General features: G+C 43.5%; 1 protein-coding gene across 1 annotated transcript in view; it reads right to left on the minus strand.

Moving 5' to 3' along the window:
- Nucleotides 1–25635, minus strand: part of hmcn2 (hemicentin 2) — an 82800-nt gene that overhangs the window by 4257 nt on the left and 52908 nt on the right. Inside the window, 29 exon segments of the mRNA XM_046347468.1 lie at nucleotides 224–283; nucleotides 445–685; nucleotides 790–911; nucleotides 9390–9527; nucleotides 9713–9865; nucleotides 10027–10197; nucleotides 10435–10516; nucleotides 11835–12025; nucleotides 12133–12267; nucleotides 12459–12672; nucleotides 12752–12942; nucleotides 13066–13335; nucleotides 13493–13627; nucleotides 13742–13876; nucleotides 14023–14130; nucleotides 14240–14404; nucleotides 14495–14616; nucleotides 14722–14878; nucleotides 15069–15196; nucleotides 15350–15494; nucleotides 15613–15754; nucleotides 15861–15997; nucleotides 16107–16188; nucleotides 16290–16480; nucleotides 16607–16885; nucleotides 16988–17085; nucleotides 17233–17416; nucleotides 17500–17624; nucleotides 21315–21474. Of these exon segments, the coding sequence (XP_046203424.1) occupies nucleotides 224–283; nucleotides 445–685; nucleotides 790–911; nucleotides 9390–9527; nucleotides 9713–9865; nucleotides 10027–10197; nucleotides 10435–10516; nucleotides 11835–12025; nucleotides 12133–12267; nucleotides 12459–12672; nucleotides 12752–12942; nucleotides 13066–13335; nucleotides 13493–13627; nucleotides 13742–13876; nucleotides 14023–14130; nucleotides 14240–14404; nucleotides 14495–14616; nucleotides 14722–14878; nucleotides 15069–15196; nucleotides 15350–15494; nucleotides 15613–15754; nucleotides 15861–15997; nucleotides 16107–16188; nucleotides 16290–16480; nucleotides 16607–16885; nucleotides 16988–17085; nucleotides 17233–17416; nucleotides 17500–17624; nucleotides 21315–21474 (4461 nt within the window).

Genomic DNA, 25635 nt, shown 5'->3' on the forward strand with positions numbered 1-25635 from the left:
ACAGTTTATTAAGACTTTCTGCATGAGTTCATTGTATTGTAATACTTTGTAATTGTATTGTTGTAATACATTCTAATTACACTGCAATACAAAATATGATTGGTCAATCCAAAAAGGGTATTTGGATTATTTGAATTTCAACAATTTTCTCCTGTATACATTGTTGTTTTTTAGCTTATTTTTTATTTTAAATCACAGAAGGCAAAAGTATACAAAAACATACCAGCACAGTAAGAGGCTGTATCCAGGACGAAACCTTTCGGACATGTTTCTCCATCACCATCTAAAAATACAGAGCACCACCTTAAGTCTATGAACCGATTAAATTGCAACTTACATTTAAACAACTGCAATGACAAAAATGCAACATGTTTGCTACAGTACATCAGTTTAAAGTTAAGTGTTTGTCTGTGTTGTGTTTGTCTGTCTTGTGTTCGCACTGACCTGGTAGGAGTAGTGAGGCTGTCATCTGGAAGTCCAGACTGAGAGTGAATATGCTGTAGATGCCACTCATCTGGGACACCTTAAGCAGCTGCAACAGGGGCCCCTGGCGCTCCTCTCGGCCCTCGTAGATGATGGAGTGGTTACAGCGCAGCACCATGGGACCGCCTGCTCTCTGATGTGCCTGGGACGACCACGAGTACAGCTGTCCTGGTCCAGTCTGCACATATGACTCATCAAACTCCTCCAGGACACAAAGCAATCATCATATTAGAGATAGAGTGTCATGGTTAGTCACGGTCAGGGACTTGAGCTGGCTTTAGGATGAGAGTGTTAGTCATTACACACCTGCAGATTGAGATGGGAGGTTGATAATGTTGGAGGGACAAAGCCATTGATAACGATGTCCATTAGGAGAACCCCCTCTGAGTCCAGACCTCTGGCTACATGTGTTACCCGAAGGCTCTCTCCTGGTTACACACACACACACAAACAGAACGTTCAGATACAGCATGGAATAATACAAATTAAAAATAAACTTGTTTTGAACATGAACTTTCCACACCCAAAATATTAACTTCCCATTATTTACACCCACTTCCTGGAGCACTCACAGAAAAGACATGCCTCTTAGTCAAAGTCCAGAGTAGAAAATGCAGTCAAGCGTTTTGATACCATCAGAGTACACAGTATCCCGTAAAACAGAAATGTATATTAGCAATCACACCCTCTTCGCTCTCAGACTCATTTACCCAACTAAGAGAATACCATCAATATGACCAATGGGCAGAGCATTATGAATTATAGGGAGTACTATCAATTAATTTACCCAAAATATGTTATACCGTATTCGGTAATACTTTACTTGACACCCAGTGTCATAACACATTACCACACTGATCATAACTATGTCATGTGTCATAACAGCTGACATAACATGGCCATAACTGTCATGACCCATATATTTACATCTGTTGTGATATATATTGCATTATTTTATGGCTGGTTATGACACCTACATTAGTGTCAAAAACCACATTTATTCAAATTAGAATTTTCCCTGCCAAGAAGTTAACTTTCATTTGAAAATCTCTCTTAAATCCTTTGTTTTGATGTAATGAATGCTTTACAGTCATGTTGTTTTCATCATATTTTAAATAACTTGCAGAAAATACACTTTATGACCCTGTCATGAAGCATTATAACATCCTGTGTCACTTTACTTGGACTAAGAAAGTACACTTTGACACTGTCATGAAGCATTATAACATCCTGTGTCACTTTACTTGGACTAAGAAAGTACACTTTGACACTGTCATGAAGCATTATAACATCCTGTGTCACTTTACTTGGACTAAGAAAATACACTTTGACACTGTCATGAAACATTATGACCTTAATAATCATACAAGCCAGATAGGCCTATCTCGTACACGCCCTTATATCAGTCATCAGTCACAAAGAGGGTGTCTTGTCCTGCGCCTGAAATCTGTTCCTGGATTCATCTCAGTCATCAGCAACAGAGCATTGGGGTAAGCTGCATGTCTGACATCAATGTGTACACAATTACAATAATAGCAGGTAAAAAATATATATATTTATATAGAGGTTTTGACACTTAGGTGCCACAACATTGTATATAGACTTATTTTTCTACTGTATTATTGACTTATGTTTGTTCTACTCCATGTGTAACTCTGTGTTGTGTATGTGTCGAACTGCTTTGCTTTATCTTGGCCAGGTCGCAGTTGTAAATGAGAACTTGTTCTCAACCTGCCTACCTGGTTAAGTAAAGGTTAAAAAAAAACTTTTAAAAAACTAAAATAAAAAATAAAAACTAAACTAAAATAATGCAATTGTGTCATGTTATAAAGTTTTGTTAGCTGTTATGACATGATTATGACCGTGTCATAATGTATTATGACGCTGGGTGTCAAGTAAAGCGTTACCTAGTATACCATATAGCCTATGTTTTATACAATTCCTTTTTGCAATACAACCCAATGAGAATGAAAGTAAAAAACAACATAAGGTTGCAAAGAATTATATTTATGATGAACTGGACAGTATTAAAGCGATACTGAATATATGGTGTTTGGCTCCGTCCAACAGCACTTCATGCTTTTGGTTCAGCCTTTTCCACAGTGCTAAATGTTTCATTTACATATGAAAGCGTGTCAGCACACAAACCATACACATCCCAATCACAAAAATACAACCACATTGTGCGTATGGGAAACGCGTGAGGGTGAATGGCGAGAAAACATTTTTACCTTACAAACTTCTTCGGATCCAAACATGTCATACTCTAATCAAAAATACATTAAATACTAAATGCTTCAAGTTCAGTCCATTACATGAAAGTCTGTCTTAGGAAATAAGGAGGATTCTTAGAGGTTTCAAAGGACGGCGTAAACCATTGCTTTACTAAGGCTTGTTTAACTGGGGCTACATGGAAAATATTTTAGCTGTTGTGAAGACGGTGTACTCTTATGCACATCGAATCTCCTCAGATCATTTCTGTGGAATACTAGACAGAGGCATACAGCATCACTTACAAACGTTTCACATGGGAATGGGAATGACTAATGCTGTAACACAATGTGACTTTGTTGTAGTAAATTAAGCACAGACCAAATACATACAAATATTGAAACATTGCTGTTTCCAGTCAATTTTATCTGTGGGAAACAGCTACTCTCTCTGTGTGCATTTCTCTTTGAAAAATCCTCCTCCACATCTACTACATTTGACCTGTAACTAGTACACACTCAGGCTCTTATAAGACACCCGCTGTGAATGTGTCATCCTGTCTGCTTTTCACCTTGCTCTGACTTCCCGCTCCTGATTATTAGTCTATACTTCTACCCACTTGATAAACTTTAAGTGTGCCTTGTCCTACAAAATGGTCCACCCACACAGACAGTGTGGTGAAGAAGGCGCAACAGCGCTGAAGGCTGAAGAAAATTAGGCTTAGCACCAAAAACCTTCAAACTTTTACAGATGCACAATTGAGAGTATCCTGTCGGACTGTATCACCACCTGGTATGCAACTGCACCGCCCACAACCGCAGGGCTCTTCAGAGGGTGGTGCGGTCTGCACAACGGATCACGGGGGGCTAACTACCTGCCGACCATGACACCTAGAGCGCCCGATGTCACAGGAAGGCCAGAAAGATCAAGGACAACAACCACCCGAGCCACTGCCTGTTCACCCTGCTACCATCCAGAAGGCGAGGTCAGTACAGGTGCATCAAAGCTGGGACCGAGACTGAAAAACAGCTTCTATCTCAAGGCCATCAGACTGTTAAACAGCCATCACTAGCACAGAGAGGCTACTGCCTACATACAGACTTGAAATCATTGGCCACTTTAATACATGGAGCACTAGTCACTTTAATAATGTTTACATATCTTGCATTACTCATCTCATGTATCTACTGTATTCTATATTATCTATTGCTTCTTAGCCTGTGCCGCTCTGTCATTGCCAATCCATATTTGTATATCATCTTATTCCATTCCTTTACTTAGATCTGTGTGTATTAGGTATTTGTTGTGGAATTGTTAGATATTACTTGTTAGATATTGCTGCACTGTCGGAACTAGAAGCAAAAACATTCTGCTACACTCGTAATAACATGTGTACGTGACCAATTACATTTGATTTGGACATTTTTTACAAGCTTATCACCTTTTTGTACCATGAAAACCATTGATTCTTACAACTGATTCATGACTTTCGGATTACTCAGTGAGACTTATCTTCTGTACTGTCTGCCAATTGACTTGCTAGCTCAGATACACGTCTGTCTAACTGAACAGGGACTGGTAAGGACAGCCTTGTAATGGCATCAGGATAATTAAGGTACGATGAATGTAATACCTGTGAATTGCAATATGAATGAGCTATTTGCAGCATTTACACAATGATTTAGCATTTTGTGTAGGCCACTAAAGTCTGCCCTGCAAGGTCCACATTCTAGTCCAGTAAATAAATGATACAAATAATCATTTTCATGATATGGAAGGAGCTCCACCCAGATAATACATGACATATTTTACAATAAGCAATTTGTTAAAAAGTAAATTATACTGTATAGGTTCAGCTTGAATACTTTTTCCCGTTGCTCTGTGTAACTCCAGCGATCAATTCTATTGACCGGATTAACGAGATTAATTAAGCACTTGCTATATACAATTTCATTTGTCTAAACTCACACAATCTATTCCATTGTACCACCAGAATGTCAAATAAGCAGGAAGAAGCAAAATCCCAGATGCCAGTGAGTCTTGTCGTCACAAAAAAAGACAGTAGCTGTCACTACAATTTCACAGATCACAGAGAGATATGTACTGTATAAACTGAAGTGAGAGCAAATCACAACATTGTTCAGTGGAAGCTGCTGTAGCGGAGTAAATGGAAACCATCCCCTTTGTGTCCAGAGCCTGGAGCCCTTCTCTCCTTCCTCCAGCCTCCTGTCCTGTATGACCCAGGACTGCTCCACCGCTCTGTGCCGGGCCTCCTCCAGCACATGTTCCTTCTCCTCCTCTGTGACACCGTAGTGGATGTTGAAGTGAGTCCTGTTTTGCATCTGGATGTCAGCAAAGCTCCCACCACAGTCATCATCTGGGACAAGGTCATGTTGGCGCCGTTGTCCAGAACGCGACCCACTACGGTGTGGCCGACCACTCCTAGGTCCCCCTCCAGCAGGTCAGGCTTGATAAAGTAGTGAGTATCCAGAACGCCCATCATGAAGTGCAGGCCTGACAGGTAGACTGCGTGGTTTAGGACTGCTGCCACACAAAGGCTGTCCTCGCTAGCAGCCCCAATGATGAGATGACGACATCATCTCTGATGGCAAACTTGACGTCCTTACTAAAGATAGAGGAGATGGCAGAGAAGCGGGGCCTCCGGCCATGCCATGCCCCCAGCTGACCACTCACCTTACTCATAGGCAGCCGGTCCAGAGTGATTGAGTTCTTCAGGTGTTTTGGCAACTCACACTGGATACCCAACAGAACCTTACTAGGGTCCCAGTCTTGTGTCTTGGTTTGAGTCCTAATCATTGCGTAGGTTTGCTCCATGCTCTCCACCTCCGGCTTGGGATAACCAGGGACAACATTGTGGAGCTGAAACCCAAACAGTTGCAACCAACTGCTAATATCTGTAGCGTAGCTGTTGTTGAAGGAGTAGAGGTTGAATGGCTTGGGTTGATGCTGAGCTCCATCCACAGGTTATGGTTGGGAGCGGTTCACCTCCCAGCCACCACATCATACATAGTCCCTCCTCCCCAGGTGCACCAGATTGGTTAGCGGGTCATAGAGACCGCCGAGGAACCCGATGGTCAGCTAAAAGGAGAGTTTTAGTCTCGGTAATTGTCTCTGTAAGTGGTGTAGAGCATCTCCTTGACAATGTCTCCGTGGCTACTGAAGATGGCCAGTGGCGTGCCAGAGTTATCACAGGCTACGTAGTATTCCTCCCCGCTGCTTAGTTCCATGGTGATGAGGTGGTGTCCCTGCAGGTCAAAGTAGAGGGAAGTAATCTCAGAGCTGGAGTGGTTGAACATGTCGGTCACCCTGGTAGGTTTGGTCTGGTCAGCATAGAAGAACTGAAGCTGCGGGCCGTCACGGGTCCTGCCTAGGCCGTTATAGCGGTAGTGAACACTCCTCTCCGACACTGTCAGTTGGAGCAGTAATCAAACATGACATTGACCCGCAGGCGAAGGAAGCCATCTTCATCCATTTCGTACTGAATATCTCAGAGTCTTGTCATGCGCTCTTGTAAGTCATAGCGCAACGGCATTAGTCTGGCACTGTTGCCATGAATCAGTCAATTACTGTTGCCGTTGAGATCGTAACTATAAGCGGACTATTAGCATCATACTTGTATGAGTAGCGTGTGATGTTATCCACACCGGTCCTGATCAGCGGAGGCTGGTGGGATGAGCTATTGGAGGACGTGCTTATTGTAGTGGCTGAAATGGAATAAATGGAACAGAGTCAAACGTGGTTTCCATATGTTTGATACCGTTCCATTTAAACCATTACAATGAGCCCGTCCTCCTATAGCCCCTCCCACCAGCCTCCACTGATCCTGATCTCACAGATAATGATGAGACCCCTTTTGTCATATTGCACTAGACTTCAGGATCTCATACTGGACCTCCATCACTTGTCTGTTGGCATTAAATATCTTACTGTGCTTCATGATGTGAATCAGGTAAGTTCATGAAGTTCATGAAACTGAATTTCCCAAACTGTTCAATCCTTCCAGACACGTCAACATAATGGTAAAGGTCAATGGGAAGAGAAGTTTCATTGATCATGGCCTGCATGCTAGTGACCCGGTAGTTATTATTGCTGTAGTCAAATCTGCCAATCACCAGACCCTCCACACTAAACCTAACGATCTCCCAACCAGAGGACCTGTCCGTCTGTAGAGGATGGTGCACATGAAGCCCTGGTTCATGAGGTGGTGGTCTTCACCCCCCCCCCCTCCTACTGGAGATCCTTACGACTTTTTCCACATTTTGCTAGGTTACAGCCTGAATTTAAAATGGATTCAATTGAGATTTTTGGGGGGTCACTGGCCTACACATCATGTTATGGATATGCTTGTAATAGTTAAGGACTGGGGAGTTTTTCAGGATAAAAAAATTAATGGAATGGAGCTAAGCAGAGGCAAAATCCTAGAGGAAAACCTGGTTCTGTCTGCTTTCCACCAGAAACTGAGAGATTAATTCACCTTTCAGCACGACAATAGCCTAAAACACAAGATCAAATCTACACACTGGAGTTGCTTACCATGAAGACAGTGAATGTTCCTGTGTCACGCCTTGGTCATTGTATCTTGTGTTTTTGTTATATGTTTGGGTAGGCCAGGGTGTGACATGGGTTTATATGTTGTATTTCGTATTGGGGTTTGTATTAATTAGGAGTGTGTATTAGTAGGGGTGTGTCTAGTTAGGCTTGGCTGCCTGAGGCGATTCCTAATTGGAGTCAGCTGATTCTCGTTGTCTCGGATTGGGAACCGTATTTAGGCAGCCTGAGTGCGCGTTGTATTTCGTGGGCGATTGTACCTGTCTTAGTGTTAGTCACCAGATAGGCTGTATTAGTTTCGTTCGTTTGTTGTTTTGTATTCTCAGTTATTTCATGTACATTTCGGTCTGACTCACTTCAAACAGCAGACAAATATCTTTACATCCTGAGTGGTCAAGTTACAGTTTTGACTTAAATCTACTTGAAAATCTATGGCAAGACCTGAAAATGGTTGTCCAGCAATGATCAACAACCAATTTGACTGAGCTTGAAGAATTGTTTAAAGAATAATGGGCAAATGTTGCACAATCCAGCTCTTAGAGACTTACTGCTGTAATCACTTCCAAAGGTGCTTCTACAAAGTATTGACTCGGGGGTGTGAATACTTATGGAAATGAGATATTTCTGTATTTAATTTTCAATAACTTTGCATGCATTTCTAAAAACATGTTGTCACTTTGTCATTATGGGGTATTGTGTGTAGATTGGTGAGAGAAGAAAGTAATTTAATCAATTTTGAATTCAGGCTGTAACAACTAAATGTGGAATAAGTTGAGGGGTATGAATACTTTCTGAAGGCACTATGTTTTTGTGAGAAGCTGCTGTTGTGTTTCACTGTTCTTGTGTATTATTGAGACAAATTTGGGGACAATAAAGGACTAGGAATCTGAATTCTCAAGTGAACAAAAATGAACTGCAGTCAAGGAGAAATATGCCCTCTGCTGGTTCTCTTACAACGTACATGCGTAGGATCTTAATTAGACCACTTTATAATTTCAGGGAAATAATCCTGCAGCAAGAGGAAATGTGCATTATTGTGATGATTATTAATTAAATGGACATTTGTTTAGGTGTTGATACATTTTTTTGTTAGAGCAAATTAAATCTGACAAGTTTCTAAGCCCTGTCTAAGCTGGGGCGGGGGGGTTCTACTAAGCTATATGGAATTGTTTTAAGATTGTCATATCAGGGATCATTTTGCTATTTAATTTGGTATTTTAAGACACCTCGAAGTATCACAAAAAAATTATATATTTTTTTTTAATTTGATGAAACATTATTTTTGGCCTTACTGCTATTTGGCCATAGAAATGCATTGAATAACAGATTCACTACATGAAACAGCGATATAAGAAAGATGAGAGGAAACATTTGTTATTTCTTTCTTACGTGTATTTAACCCCTTATTTTTGGCACTAAACAGTCTCCGTATAAACTACCATTCATTTTTTCAACTGCTACTGGGGACCTTCAGTCTCGTGGGTCCTGTGCAAAACAACAGACATGTACGTGTTCGTGAGAGTCTCACCTTTCCACAGAGGGGTTAGTGTGTAGCCCAAACTGTTCGGACGCTACAGACAGAAGACCGGCTGTATCGACTTCAGATGAGTCCCAAGACGCTCGTGAGAGTCTCATCTTTCCATAGAGGGGCCAAACAGACGCTACAGGCGATTTTGTGAGAAGACCGATCTTCGGGATGTCTCATGGGCTGACAGACACCGCTCTAGCTCTGTCACCACAGATGCTGAAGTGCGACATGGGCAGACGCAGTGGATTGAGACGCATCCAATATCTATCTTAAACTGACTGATTTTTATGGGGATTGTTTTTATTATGCTAATTCAATATCCAGGGGGGCACGGACATCGACCTTAGGGGGGTCAAAGTGGAAATTATAAACTTGAGAAGCCTGTTTAACCTTGCAATACACTACAGGTTTGTATTTCCTGCTATTAAGAACATTTCTTGCAACAACAGGGTGATCCAATTAAGATCTTACACCTGTACAGATTTAAAGGGAACATTCAGTTCAGTAGAGACAAACACTGTTGCAGGACAACATTTAAAGTAGAGTAAAAAAAATCAAGTTATTTGGCAGAATGTAACTGTATCTGTTCTTAACTGACCTGTGTCAAACTCCAGTTGGGACTCCTGTCTGAACAGGCCCTGGGTCAGTGAGTAGCCGTTCCTGGCTGCTCCAGTCTGCAGCACTGTGGTCCAGTAGATGGGAGCAAACACAGACACGAGCGCCCGCAGAAATGGACCTGCAAAACATCCGTAGTAAGACCACAGCTTATATGGAAACATCTCTAAGAGTATGATAGGTCAGGGTACAGACACGCTCAATGACAGTGACTGAGGGATATATACACAACGTCTTCACAACTTGATTAAGTTACTGACGTGATTGGTATTTCTAAACAGAATCCTCTCCCACTCCCATACTCACCCACACTAGGGGGGATGTTGTCCAGGTGGGCCTGCAGGGTGCTGGTTCCCTCCTCTAGGTCCTCTGTGATGTTAACCTCCAGGAACGACACCCCAAACTCCCTATCATTCACCATCCCTATCAGGCTGCCCCTGGCCTTACGAGGGGCCTCCCCTTCAGTCACCAAACATAGAGAAAGATGGAGGGAGAGAGAGAGAGAGAGAGAGGGGGGGGGGGGATATAGTACTAATCTTTTTATTTACATTATATAATTCCATTGTTAAACTCAGCTGCATCTGTTTGGAGTGACAGGAGATCAGTTCAATCAGCCGTACCTGGACAGAGTCCAGTCTGACATCTCCTGGAGTCCATACTGGGACCGTCGCATGATCGCCCCCCATTGACTGGCTCTGGATTGTTGCATAACCTGATTCGCTCCTGAACCCCTCGTCCACAGGTGGTGCTGCATGGGCCCCACTCCTCCCAATTAGAGTAACCTCCCTTAACTGTGGCAAGAGAGAGAGAGAGAGAGAGAGAGAGAGAGAGAGAGAGAGAGAGAGAGAGAGAGAGAGAGAGAGAGAGAGAGAGAGAGAGAGAGAGAGAGAGAGAGAGAGAGAGAGAGAGAAAACATTTAGAGAATGAAGTAAAAATTGTGTGTAATTTTAAGAATACTCCTTTTTCATATTTTCACAACAGTATTTGGATGTTGGTGTGACTGTGTTTATGGTCTACACATCACTTACTCTGTATTTTGAGAGAGACAGTTCTCTCCGCGACTCCAGCCTCACTCTCAGCCACACACTGGTACTCCCCTGCATCTCCTTTCTGACACCGATGGCGACAGATAGATGTTATGGCATAAACACATTTAACACAAGCACATTATTATTGTCCCTCTGAAATATGAGGATTTATATTGCTGGTGGGGACCCTCATCCTTTCACTCTTCCAAATAACATCATGGAATGTAGTGATATTACCCCAGTGGTTCAGCTAAATGTGAGTGTGTAGTGTGTGTGTGAAGATTGTGAATGTGTGAGTGTGTAGGCTTCTACTTGAAGCTGCATTTGTCATATTCATATGCTAACAATAACCTGCATTAATTGGCCAATTATTTACTACGACATTTATAAATGAAGCTGATGATGTCTTAAAACATCTTTGTTTAATCCTCTGTAATCAACTTTGTGTACGTCTAAGATAATAGAAAATAGGTGATCTTGACTTCCAAACTGATCATCATGACCTGTCAGCATTATATCCTTCAGTGAAGTAACAATCTGGTATGACGACCAAGGGATGAGTCTTTTAGGTCCTGCCCTGTTTCAATGTTTCTAAAAGTGTGTGTTAGCTTACTGACGGGTCAGAAATACATTTCCATATGCTGAAGTATGGTGTACTGTTGAATGCTGCTGAATAAAGTCTTGCTGTCCTAAGAAGTCCCGTTTGAGTTTCTTTAAGTGCGTCAGTCAACTCTACAATAAACATTGTGTTCCACTGGCTGTTTTCATTTTTTTTTCTGTTGAAAAAGACTGATGCATATTTCAGATTTTTTTATGGAACTTCTATCCCTCATTGACGCATTTAAAAGCTGACATTTTATCAAAAGGAAAGTTTATGGTTTTTCCATTAGCTCGTTCGGCAATAACTCAGTATGACACAGAGTATCACAGAGCTCTCTGTGAGAAGAACTATTTGTCTTTGAGAGTGTCAGCTGCAGGGTGTACTATTCCAGCATTAGCTATAGAGGTAACAAAGTTAACAACGTTACAGCCGGCAGAACAGGGAGAGAGCCTGGGAACATCCATATCTGAGCTCCCTCCTTCCCTCTCTAGCTAATACTGTTAGCCTCTGACTGAACTCACGCCAATCTGATTACGGCCAGACTCGGACACTGCAGTTACTGTAGGTCACACAATGTTCCATGACCCAGGATTGCAGATGGAGTGCAGATTGACTGCAGTCAGTGGTCCATCCTCTCACTCTTAAGCTGACTTCAAAATTGTCCCATCATTTCTTGTGTAAGCCTACTCTCTTTTTGTTTGTACAGACATTTTTTAACTCCTGATATGAACTCTCAAATTCAAAGAACACTGGATAAAGATATTTCTGAGGGAAACTGATGGGACACGTGATGTGTTACCGTGACGCTGTAGATGGCCAGGGAGCCATTATGGAGGGGTTGCAGGCGAAGGGAGTGGAGAAGGGGACTGCCGTCACGGAGCCAGCGGAGGACAGGACTAGGGCTTCCCTGGACAGGACAGTCCAGCATGGCTGTGCCACCCTGGGCCACAGTCTGAGAGATGTGGGCCTCTCCCTTCAGAACTGGAGGTTCTAAGGATTCATGATACACCCCTTACATACAGTGTACCCCTATCAACAAATAGAACAATACAAAATATAAACAGTCTAAACTCTGGTCATGTCTTTAAAGTGCTCACCTCTAATGCGGACAAATGAGAGTGCTCTAATGGTGCCCACACTGTTCTCTGCTAGGCACACATAGGTTCCCGCATCACTCATGGTCACATTCTCTATGACCAAGGAGCTTCTGCCTGCCTCATCCACACTGGAACCTGAGATAGATAGATTAGATAGAGTTGGAGAGAGAAATAGATAGATAGATAGATAGATAGATAGATAGATAGATAGATAGATAGATAGATAGATAGATAGATAGATCTAGAGAGAGAGACTTTTGCAGCAATCAAGATCAATATATCAATCCTTAAATCAATCATAACAGAATATGTAGCCAGTGGAGTACCTGGATAGGGGCTGTTGTTAGCGGTCCAGGAGATAACAGGGGTAGGGGTGCCCTGGCCATGGCAAGACAAGCTTAGACTTTGGCCTTTGTTCAGGGTCACGTCACCAGGTAACTCCTTGAAGGCGGGCCTCATGTTGACGGACAGGCGGGTGTCCTGTCTCGCTGTGCCTGCTGTGTTGGTGGCAACACAGGTGAACACACCACCATCACCTGGCTACAAGGGACAAAAAGTTGATCAGAATCTTCACCTAAATCACCTTGATTATACACTGTAAAGTAGAAACGTCTCTGACCTCTGCCCTCTCAATGATCAGCTCTCCTGAACGCAGAACAGTAAATTTGCCAGGCAGGTTGGGCACGGTGTTATCGTCCTTCTCCCATGACACCCTGGGCTCTGGCAAACCCTGAGCCGCACACGGCAACAAGGCCTGGAAGCCTTGGACAACAGACAGCTCTGGCTGACCAGCAGGAATCATAGGCGGGACTAGAAGAGAAAGAAAGACTCAGTTTATTACTGGCAAATCAGTTACGCCATTCACTGTTAATCCTAATGTCAGGTTCAATTACGGTTAAATCTGTCTCATGCCCTCAGTTCCTATCCACTCACTCAATATGACAAGCCTCATGTCATGGCTGGCCCTGCCAACAAGGTTTTTTGCAGAGCAGGTGTACAGGCCAGCATCACTACGTTGTGAGGCCGCGATCCTCAGGGTGCCGTTGGCAAAGAGCTGTATGTGTGCCCCCTCTGTGACGGGCCTGCGTTCCCTGTGCCAGGACACCTCCGGCTGGGGTTGCCCATCTGCCACACACTCCAGGCTCACTGGCTGGCCCAGCACGGCCGTGTACTCCACACGAGGAACACTCAGTACTGGGGGAACTGGAGCAACACCATCACACATAGTTGAACCTTTCACTATTGAGATATACATTATTTACATTTCTCTGAGGCCCACAAGCATTCAACTAATCACCAACAAGTGCCTCCATACTTTTCAGACAAAATGTCTATGCTCTGTAGAGGTGTAGTGTGTTACCTTGCAGCACGAGCCGTGTCCTTCCCATTGCTGTGCCAGCTTCATTCTGTGCCAGGCACTGGTAAGTGCCCGCATCACCCAGTGTGACCCGAGAGAACTTCAGAGCTCCATTTGAGAGGAGAGCCAGTCTGTGACCTGTAGAGCCATAGAAAGAAGACATCACTATTTAGAAGCAGCAGAGTATAACTGACCAATGTGTTATATAATGGCTAGATTTCTGATCAAGTGTTTAAAAGAGGACATTCTCACCAGTTAATATGGGAACACCCTCTCGTTGCCAGGTGATGGAGGGTCGAGGGAAACCTTTTACCTCGCAGGGCAGAACCGTCCCATGATGCAACACTACTTGTACTTCCTCTGTCATGGGCCTGATCTCAGGGGGCTCTGAGTCAGAGAGGGCAAATCCATTGTCGTTGTTTATCATATACAGACTAACCATTGTTAAATGGCAAAATTAAGACAGAGAGTTAAAAAGCAAAAACATTAACCATTACTGTATAACCTTAACAACAATCCACCCGAGGACCCACCTTGCACTGTGAGAGTGATGTGTTTGTGGGCCACCCCTGCAGGGTTCCGGGCAGAGCAGGTGTACCTCCCTGCATGACTGGGGGTAGCAGCTGTAATCTCCAGCACCCCTGGATCCAAACAGTACAGTACCACAACAATGAAGACCAAAGTACTAACATGACAGAATCACTGATGGCCATAGTACCATGTTACACTCTGAGCAGCAGTTGGACCTACCTGTGGGCAGGACCCGATAACTCCCTCCTCGGGAGCCCAGCTTGGCTCCACTCTTGGTCCAGCTGACAATGGGCTCTGGGCGGCCCTGGGCATGGCATGGCAGCACCACAGGGGCCATTTTGATAGCAATGACTGTTGTGATGTCATCTTCAATGGTGGGGGGGGCTAAAGGGAAAGAGAGAAGAAATCTCAGTCTTTATCTTAGATTAAATGGCTCTCTACCAATGTTGGATTAGGACCTAAAAGCAACAATACCTTGTAGGATAACCTCAATGACACTGCGCTCCTCTCCAACCTCATTGGCTGCTGTGCATTCAAAGTATCCCTCATCCTGATTGGATGGAGAGAAAAGGACCAGAGATCCAGAGGAGAGTAACCTTGAAACAAAACAAAGTCACACACAATAATTCAAAATGAATCCTTTGTATGTATGTCCATTGTTTTATAACTCACAGGAGGACAGGCCATTCTGCTCCACGTACCTGTATGTGCCAGACTCCTGGTTGAGGTCTATGGGAGTCCCATTCCTCTTCCAGGTGACTTTAGGTGCAGGTATACCTGTGGCCTCACAGCTCAGCACGGCTCTCACCCCTGTGGTCACCGTCACGTTGAAGGGACCAGGGTTGATCGAGGGACCAACTACAGGGACCCAAGTCATAAAAAAATACATATTATATGGCATACAAACCAATCTGACTGTAAGGTGCTGACTGTAATGCAAGTGGCTGAAAACCTGAATAAGAGTGTCTGATCCAAAATGTTAATGTAAAAAGGTAAATCTACTGTATTATGGTGTGATTCTGTTTTTCTTTGAGTTGTATTTATTTACCAAACACGCGTAAGTCCATCCCATGGTGATCTGATCCGGCCTGATTGGACACGGTGCAGTAGTAGCGTCCAGCATCACTCAGCTGAACAGCCTTTACACGCAGAGAGCCTTCAGACAGTGTGGTGTACCTGGGACACAGGACACACACAATCAGTCAGCTCCCCTGACAATCTACACATCTACAGTCATACAGAAGATGACATTCTGCTTCATGTGTAAAGACAGTATCCCAATAACCTCTATTAGCTAAGTCAGTGGAACAAAAAGTAAGAAGCCCTTACTTGTTGTCGTCAGGACCTATAGGGATGCCATCTTTCCTCCACAGGATTGTAGGTGAGGCCTCCCCCTCTACTTCACAGGGCAAGACTGCATCCTGACTGATATGTGCAGTGACCACAGAGCTGCTCTCTCTGATGACTGGTGGCACTGGGGGGAAAGTGAAAATACACATTATAATTGATTGAGGTTTATACTGCAGATCTATTCCATATCACTGAACGCATGATCTCAATCTTCTTCCTAACTCATCATGTTATCAACTCACTGAGGATCTCCACAGTGAAGAAGAGGTTGGTGCTTCCAGCCATGTTGGTGACCACACAGCTGTACTGGCCACTGTCCTGAGGCCTGACGTCCTGGATCTCCAGGTACTGACCCCCGGCCAGCCTCTGGATACGACCCCCCAGCTGGGACCAGGGGAGAATGAGGGAGACAGGAAAAGAGAGAGTCAATAACGTTTTATACTATATTGTGTGATTCCTGCCACCCTGTTTCCATGACGTCCAGTCTGACCTGTAATTTCACGTCGTCCTTGTACCACTCTATGTCTGGTGGAGGGTCACTGTCAGCCTGGCACTCCAGAGTCAGGTGTCCTTTGGCTGGGACTGACAACGTTCTGACATCATCAGAACCAAGAAGAGTTGGGGGAACTGGAGCAGGGAAACAAGCGTTGATGATTAGGATCAGGATTTGATGTATAAGTACCTTGCTATCTATTAGCAGGATTGACAATATACGGCTAGGAAACACATGTATCACCTTGAACACGGACCCAGTGGTTACTTCCATCCTCGCCTGCTGGGCTGCTAGCCAGACAGGTGTATAGACCTGCATCCTCCACCTAACAACAGAGATATCGCTGGTATGATCTGGCGTTTACCATTATACAGCAGTGAGGTCTGAATGTCAACAAAATGCTGTGTCATTACGTTTGTGACTTACTTGCACTTTGGTAATCCTGAGGAAGTGTCCGTCCTCCTCTACTATCTCGCTATCTCCCTGTAGAGGGCGCCCATCCTTGAGCCAGCTGAGGGTAGGTGAGGGGACGCCCTCTGCAGTACACTCCAGCTCCAGAGCAGTGTTCACGGCCACCATCAACTCCTCTGGAGAGCTGATGGAGATCTTTGGAGGCTCTGTACAAGAATAGAAAATGACACCATTGTTAAACAACATTCCTATTGCTTCAGCGGAGCTTCAACTTTTCCTCTATGCGCAGGTGCTGTTTGGGTGAATGGAGAACGTTTGTTCTGCCTGCTCACCCAACACAGTGAGGTTGAAGCTCTTGGTGCTGCTGCCAGCCTGGTTGCTGGCCACACAGCTGTAGAGGCCTCTGTCAGAGAGCCCCACGTCAGGCAGCTGCAGCCGCGTCTCCTGGCCGTCAAGCAGCAGGTTGCGATGCAGGGACAGAGGCTGGCCGTCCTTTAGCCATTTCAGGGAGGGAGGGGGGACACCCTGCGCCTCACAGGTCAGCGTCACCAGGGACCCCCGCACCACTGTGACCGGCTTTACAGGCTCCACATGGTCCACACCTGGAGGAACTGAGACAGAGACAGGCAGGCAGACAGACAGACATCCGTTTACAGATATAACACTTACAGCTTAGTGGTGTATTCATCAAAAGGAGGTGGGTAAGTTAGTACCTTGGACCTGTACATCAAAGTTAACCTCAGCGAGGCCAGCACGACTGCGTGCCACACATGTATAGACCCCAGAGTCTGACAGCTGCACTGGAGAGATCCTATACACACAGAGGGCATACACATTCACTTTCACCTCACCTGAAACTCAGGCATACTTACTAAAACAATATACTGTTTATTCCTTCATTAAGGCAGTTTTGTGAGAGAGCAACCAAACTAGACATTTGCCATGTATAGAATCTTACCTGAGTACAGTGTCTGCGGAGAGGAGGCGGATACGTGGAGAGAGGAGCAGGGGGCGTCCATTCCTGAGCCAGCTGATCTGGGGTGGAGGGTTACCTGCTGCCTGGCACTCCAGGGTCACCACACTGTCCTGGGTGGTCTGCACCTCTCTGGGGGCACTGGTCTCACCCAAGATAGAGGGGGGCACTGTGCGGAATTACATCATCATTATTACCAAGAATCCAGATTGTTTCTAGGAAGTACTAACATGTAGATAACAGACAACTGACCCAGTACAAGGAGGGTAAAGATCTTGCTCTCCTGGCCAGCAGGGCTGACCGCCAGACAGGTGTAAGTCCCAGAGTCCTCAGGCCTGAGCCTTAGCAGGGTTAGAGTGCTCCCATCAGGGGATATGCTGTAACACAGAACACACACACATCAGTGATTACGAAGCAGGGCTGGACATTCAGGTAAATTTGCCAGTGTCACACAGGTCCAGTGCCAACTGAAGGATACTGGCCCCTCCAAGAAGTAAAATATATATAAAGCATTTTATTATCACATAAACCACATAGGTGAAGTGAAATGTGTTGTTTTACAGGGTTGGCCATAGTAGTACAGAGCCCCTGAAACAAATTAGAATGATTAACCCTGCTTAAGGTCACATCAACAGATTTTCCACTAGGATACCTACAGCCATATAAACATCTGACAGGAAAGCAAATGATGAAGCATCATTTCAATAGCAGGTGATTTTTCTCTTTCATTGGCGAGCTAAGCAAGTAGCCTATACAAGGTTAATACAGTCATTGGCAAGTCAAATTCAAGGTCTTTCAATTAGTTTTTTGAGCACTTAATTGTAATTTTCAAGAACCAACATTTTATACTGTTGTAATAGTCTACCACTAAGCCACTAAGCATAATAAGCATACTGCATTACCACTAAGCATAATGCATTTTTACATCCTAAAATATGTCAGAATAATGTGGGCATTGCCTGACTAAATAGACATCATGCTCCCGACACAAACTCACTAATTAAGTCTGTCCATGTGGTCACTCGCCATTTGAGATGCTGAAGAGTTATTGAGGGGTTACTGTATCATGTTTAACTCTTAAGGATCCGTCCTTTTTTTTTTTTAATTGTCCAAAATGACATACCCAAATCTAACTGCCTGTAGCTCAGACCCTGAAGCAAGGATATGCATATTCTTGGTACCATTTGAAAGGAAAATATTTTGAAGTTTGTGGAAATGTGAAAGGAATGTAGGAGAATAAAACACAATAGATCTGGTAAAAGATAATACAAAGAAAGAAAAAAACATTTTATTTGTACCATTTGTATCATTTTGGCCATTAGATGGCAGCAGTGTATGTGCAACATTTCAGACTGATCCAATGAACCATTGTACTTCTGTCCAAAATTGTGTATCAAGACTGCCCAAATGTGCCTAATTTGTTTATTAATAATTTTTCATGTTCAAAACTGTGCACTCTCCTCAAACAATAGCATTGTATTCTTTCACTGTCCTGGCAAATATTCTTGTTACTTATAACCTCATGCTAATCACATTAGCCTACGTTATCTCAACCGTCCCGCAGGGGACCCACCAATCCTGAAGAAGTTTTAAAAACTAGAAGGTGAACAAAAATAGGTTTCCATTTGAAATGAAATGCCTTGCATGGAAAACAAAGTTCAAGCCAACATTCAATGTTGTCTTGCTCATAATAACTTCACAACAACCCTTCAATTTAAACAGTGGCAAACATACGAACGTGTCTACATCTCTCATGAAAACTGATCAGAAATGAAATCACAGAATAATTCTATTGGAGCAGTAGAACCTCTAAAGTACAAATAAAGAAAACCATTGAATGAGTAGGTGTGTCCAAACTTTTGACTGGTACTGTATGTTTTGTTAAAGGCAGTAAATTATACTGAATGAACTGTTTCGCTGCCAGACAAGGCTCCGCTGATAGCCAAGTGTAGGTGTTGGGACTGCTGTTGGGACAGCTTTAAGTAGGCCCTAACAGTTTGTGGGCACCATTTGTCACTGTTATAGTGCAATTAATGTATTGTTTAGTGTTGTGTTGTGTGGTGGCTTGCAGGCATGCATCTAAAATACTTTGTTGGAGCCCCACCAAGATTTACATGATCAAATCACCACTGGTGATAAATAATTGACATAAGGAACAGACAGCTAAGGGATTTCATCTGCTTGTTTGTCTTTAATCATTATATAGCCTAGTTTAAAAATAGCCTTATTACAATATTTCCTTCACTGGCCCAAGCGGGGCGCTGATGGGGATGCTCGACTGAGCGTTTTCAAAACCTCCCCGGACCAGCAGGCAGCCCTGTATGTCGAACCCTGTTAAGAGAATAACACTGATACACATACAGTTGAAGTCGGAAGTTTACATACACTTATGGTCCTTCTGTAGCTCAGTTGGTAGAGCATGGCGCTTGTAACGCCAGGGTAGTGGGTTCGATTCCTGGGACCACCCATACGTAGAATGTGTGCACACATGACTGTAAGTCGCTTTGGATAAAAGTGTCTGCTAAATGGCATATATATTACTTAGGTTGGAGTCATTAAAACTTGTTTTTCAACCACTCCACAAATTTCTTGTAAACATACTATAGTTTCAGCAGGTCAGTTAGGACATCTACTTTGTGCATGACACAAGTCATTTTTCCAACAATTGTTTACAAACAGATTATTTCACTTCTAATTCACTGCATCACAATTCCAGTGGGTCAGAAGTTTACATACATTAAGTTGAATGTGCCTTTAAACAGCTTGGAAAATTCCAGAAAATTATGTCATGGCTTTAAAAGATTCTGATAGGCTAATTGACATCATTTGAGTCAATTGGAGGTGTACCTGTGGATGTATATCGAGCCCTACCTTCAAACTCAGTGCCTCTCTGCTTGACATTATGGGAAAATCAAAAGAAATCAGCCAAGACATCAGAAAATAAATTGTAGACCTCCACCAGTCTGGTTCATCCTTGGGAGATATTTCCAAATGCCTGAAGGTACCACATTCATCTGTACAAAAAATAGTCCGCACGTATAAACACCATGGGACCACGCAGCCATCATACCGCTTAGAAAGGAGACACATTCTGTCTCCTAGAGATGAATGTCCTCTGGTGTGAAAAGTGCAAATCAATCCCAGAACAACAGCAAAGGACCTTGTGAAGATTCTGGAGGAAACAGGTACAAAAGTATCTATATCCACAGTACCACGAGTCCTATAACGGCATAACCTGAAAGGCTGCTAAGCAAGGAAGAAGTCACTGCTCCAAAACCACCATAGAAAAGCCAGACTACGGTTTGCAACTGCACATCGTTATGTTTGGATGAAAAAGGAGTACGCTTGCAAGCCGAAGAACACCATCCCAACCGTGAAGCACGGGGGTGGCAGCATCATGTTGTGAGGGTGCTTTGCTGCAGGAGGGACTGGTGCACTTCACAAAATAGATGGCATCATGAGGCAGGAAAATTACGTGGATAATTTGAATCAACATTTCAAGACAACAGTCAGGAAGTTAAAGCTTGGTCGCAAATGGGTCTTCCAAATGGACAATGACCCCAAGCATTCTTCCAAAGTTGTGACAAATGGGTTAAGGACAACAAAGTCAAGGTATTGGAGTGGCCATCACAAAGCCCTGACCTCAATCCCGTGGAGAATTTGTGGGCAGAACTGAAAAAGCGTGTGCGAGCAAGGAGGCCTTACAAACCTGACTCAGTTACACCAGCTCTGTCAGGAGGAATGGGACAAAATTCACCCAACTTATTGTGGGAAGCTTGTGGAAGGGTACCCGAAACATTTGACACAAGTTAAACAATTTAAAGGCAATGCTACCAAATACTAGTCTATGTAAACTTCTGACCCACTGGGAATGTGATTAAATAAATAAAAGCTGAAATAAATCATTCTCTCTACTATTATTCTGACATTTCACATTCTTAAAATAAAGTGGTCATCCTAACTGACCTAAGACGGGGAATTTTTACTAGGATTAAATGTCAGGAATTGTGAAAAACTTCCGACTTCAACTGTACTTAGGCTGGCAATTGTAAGTGAGAGGGACTCACTCTATCTCTTGGGTGTCTGAGCCCTCCAGAGTCACTCCATTCTTCAGCCAGCTGAGGTGGGGTGTGGGTGTCCCTTTCACTTTGCACTCCAGAGTCAGCTCATCGCCCACTGGGGCACTCAGGTCAGATGGATGGCCAGAGTCCAGGATTGTGGGCGACACTGAAACAAAAGATAGGCACTATGACTCACAACACTGACATGCAAAAGGTCTTTGATTCTCCTCACAACATGTGATTCTCTTGGGTGTAATCTCATTTACAATGTGTAGGGACAATGGAGGTAAAACATTTAAAAAGGTATCCTTTTTAGATAAAACTACACTAAATATATTCTCATGTCACCAAATTATTTATTAAACCACAATGTCTTGCACTATAGCTTTAACAGCACTCTGTAGGGTAGCACCGTGGTGTCGCCAGAAAACAGCTAGCTTCTGCCCTCCTCTGGGTACATTGACTTCAATACAAAACCTAAGAGCATCATAGTTCTCACCCACTTCCATAGACTTACACAGTAATTATGACAACTTCCTGAGGACATCCTCCAACCTATCAGAGCTCTTGCAGCATGAACTGACATGTTGTCCACCCAATCAAGGATCAGAGAATTAATATTGTACTGAAAGCATAAGCTACAGCTAGCTAACACTGCAGTGCATAAAATGTGGTGAGTAGTTGACTCAAAGAGAGAAAGACAATATTTGAACAGTTTTGAACAAATTAAGTTCTTTAAAAAATGGAGGAGCGAGAGAGAGAGAGAGAGAGAGAGCTAGCTATTTTTCCCCCCAAAATGTCACTTTCACTTTAATTTACTTAGGTAGCTAGTGCAGCTGTCACAACTTCCGCCGAAGTCGGCTCCTCTCCCTGTTCGGGCGGTGTTCGGCGGTCGACGTCGCCTGGCTTTCTAGCCATCGCCGCTCCATTTTTCATGTATTCATTTGTTTTGTCTTGTTCCCTGCACACCTGATTTTCATTCCCCAATCAATTCATATGTATTTATTCCTCTGTTCCTCATCATGTCTTGTGTAGAATTGTTTGTGTTACGTGTATTTTGATATTGTGGATATGGTTACACGCATTACTTTTTATCTATGTTCCGTGTTTTGGGCACATTTTATGTTATTTTGTGCTGTCAGTGTGACCTGAATAAAAAGTGCGCCTGTTCACTACACTCTACTCTCCTGCACCTGACTTCACCTCCAATACACACTCCTAACAGCAGCTAGCTAGGTTAGCCTACTCAAATACCCGGCTCAAATAGAGAGGCATACTATGTTAGCTAGCTGGCTACTGTATGTCTATCCAACACTGGAACTCTTCCAAGTCAAGGTAAGCTTTGGTTTTACAAATTTATTGCTACTGGGGCCCACCGGCGTAAGTTTACTAACGCGTTAGTTCTATTAGCTATGCTGACTATGACGTTACTTTTGCTAATATGTTGACAACAATGTAGGCTGTGTGTAGCGGTTATGATATGAAGGTTTGGCTTGAAAAGGTTTAATAGCCTGGTCACAGACAGCTGATGTGTTGTGCATTGATGTCCACAAGCGAAGGGAAAAGGTGAGAGGAGGAGAGCACGTAGATGCGAGAAGTAATAAAACAAGTTGTTTTGTATCTGGCTCTGAAAATTAACTGTTTGTGTGTGATCAGGGGTGTATTCAAACGGAAGCCAACGAAACACGGATAAACATACCTGAATTTGTCCAACAGGAACTCTAGTTTGCAACTGTTGGACTAATGATTACACCCTAGATCAGCTAGATCACATATGTCAGAGTCAAGGCCCGCGGGCCACATCCGGCCCGCGAGAAGGTTTTTTACGGCCCCTGGGATGATCTTGATTTATTATTAGAACCGGCCCGCAGACCGCAGCAAGCCGGCAGCCCGCAGATCTTTTACACGCACCAATACTACATTTCCCACAATGCAACGGTGACGCACCGAGCAGTAGGCTGCTTCATTTCAATATTTATTGGCACAGCAGTTGTCAGCATCACAGTAAAATTAACTTTCAGATACCCATCAAAAATGGCAAAACGGAAGGTGGACACTGAGAACCGGGGGTTTCAAACAAGGTGGGAGTGTGTCTTCTGTGTGGAGAAAGTGTGGCGGTACTGAAAGAGTATAATCTGAGACGACATTATGAAACGAAACACGCGGACAAAAACAAGAATATGGACATGGAACAAAGGCTACAAAAGGCAGAGGAATTAAAACGAGGCCTCAAATCTCGACAGGCTCTGTTCAAAAAAGCCAAATCACAAGGCCAGGCTGCTGTCAAGGCCAGTTTTATTTTGGCAGAAGAGATCGCTAAATCAGCCCGGCCATTTACGGAGGGGGATTTCATCAAAAACTGCATGATTAAAGTTTGTGACGAAGTTTGCCCAGAAAAAAGGCAACTCTTTTTAAATGTGAGTCTGAGCAGAAACACCATTGCCGAGAGAGTAGACCAGTTGTCCATCAATCTAAAAGAGCAGCTTGTGAAAAAGGGAAAAGATTTCATTGCATATTCCTTGGCTGTGGATGAGAGCACCGACATTTCTGACATTGCCCAGTTGTCAATTTTCATCCGCGGAGTGGACTCCAGCCTAAGCGTGACAGAGGAGTTTTTGGCTTTACGTCCTATGCATGGCACAACTACGGGGCATGATTTGTATGAAGAGGTGTCAAGATGTGTAAATGAGATGGAGCTGCCTTGGGAAAAACTCGTGGGTTTGACAACCGACGGAGCACCTGCGATGTGTGGACACAGGAGCGGACTGGTGGAGAAGATACGGGAAAAGATGCAAGAGGAAAACGCGACAGGTGAGCTGACAGCTTATCATTGTATCATACACCAGGAAGCGTTGTGCGGTAAAGCCTTGAAAATGGAGCATGTAATGAGCATCATCACGCGCACAGTTAACTTTATCAGAGCCAAAGGTTTGAATCACCGCCAGTTCAAGGCATTTCTGACGGAGTTAGAAACGGAGCATGGTGATTTGCCTTATCACACAGAGGTGCGATGGCTAAGCCAGGGAAAGGTGCTTCAAAGATGTTTCGAGCTTCGTGAGGAGATTTGTCTGTTCTTGGACAGCAAAGGGAAAGACACAACACAACTCCGAGATGAAATGTTTCTGTGTGAAATGGCTTTTCTGTGTGACATTACGAGTCATCTGAATGCAATGAACTTGCAGCTGCAGGGTCGGGATCGTGTCATCTCTGATATGTACAGTACAGTGAAGGCATTTAAAACCAAACTGACTCTGTGGGAGACGCAGATGCGGAAAGAAAATTTGAGCCACTTTCCCAGCTGCCAGACCATGAAAGAGAAGCTCTCTACCAGTGCGTTCCCGAGCGCACAGTTGGCTGATAAAATAGGTATGCTTGCCGCTGACTTTCGACGCCGATTTGCTGACTTTGAAGCACAAAAAAGCAGGTTGGAACTGCTCGGTAACCCATTTGCTGTTGACGTGGAAAGCTCACCACCAAACCTCCAAATGGAGTTGATTGACCTCCAATGCAATGATGCACTGAGGGCAAAATATGCGGCAGTGGGTGCTGCGGAGTTCGCCCGTTTCCTCCCCGACACAATGCCCCAGCTGCGCATCCAGGCTGCTCAAACGTTGTCTATGTTTGGCAGCACATACCTGTGTGAACAACTGTTTTCTTTGATGAACTTGAACAAAACATCACACAGAAGTCGACTTACTGCTGAACACCTCCACTCAATTCTGAGGATTTCCTCAGCTCAGAGCCTTACCCCGAACATTGATGAACTTGTGGAAAAGATGGGACACCACCAAGTATCACCCTCAACCTCAAACAAGTGAACATTACTGTGCAATCACATATTTAGAGTTTTTACTCAGTTCAAGTTTAAAAGTTAAAGTTTAATATTTGTTTTCACTGCATGTTACTTCTCCTTAAACAAAGTGTTGTTTTTGATTAATAGATTTTTGCACTTTATTTTATTGTATTTCAATCCAATTATATTTTAAAAATATTTCAGTTGAGTGGATGATAGAAAATTGCTATTGTTGTTTTTTTCTTTGAAGTAAATTTAGCCCACTTTTGCTAAAATAGAAAATATAGGCTACTGATGGTGCCTTGAATACCGGTTTCTTTCATTTAATGTTCATGTTATGGGGATTTTTATATAAAGGAAATTTGTCTTTTGTGTCTGTTGAAAATTAAAGATTACTGACAGAGCCATAAGAAAATATTGCTTTATTTATCTGATCATATTGGAATATATTTGTTAGGTTTTCAGTAGGTTCAATTAGGTTCACTAGACTATATGCGTCATTTAAAAAATTTTCAATGAACATTCGAACAGTCC

Source organism: Oncorhynchus gorbuscha, linkage group LG04, assembly GCF_021184085.1.
Source record: "Oncorhynchus gorbuscha isolate QuinsamMale2020 ecotype Even-year linkage group LG04, OgorEven_v1.0, whole genome shotgun sequence".
Lineage (NCBI taxonomy): Eukaryota > Metazoa > Chordata > Actinopteri > Salmoniformes > Salmonidae > Oncorhynchus > Oncorhynchus gorbuscha.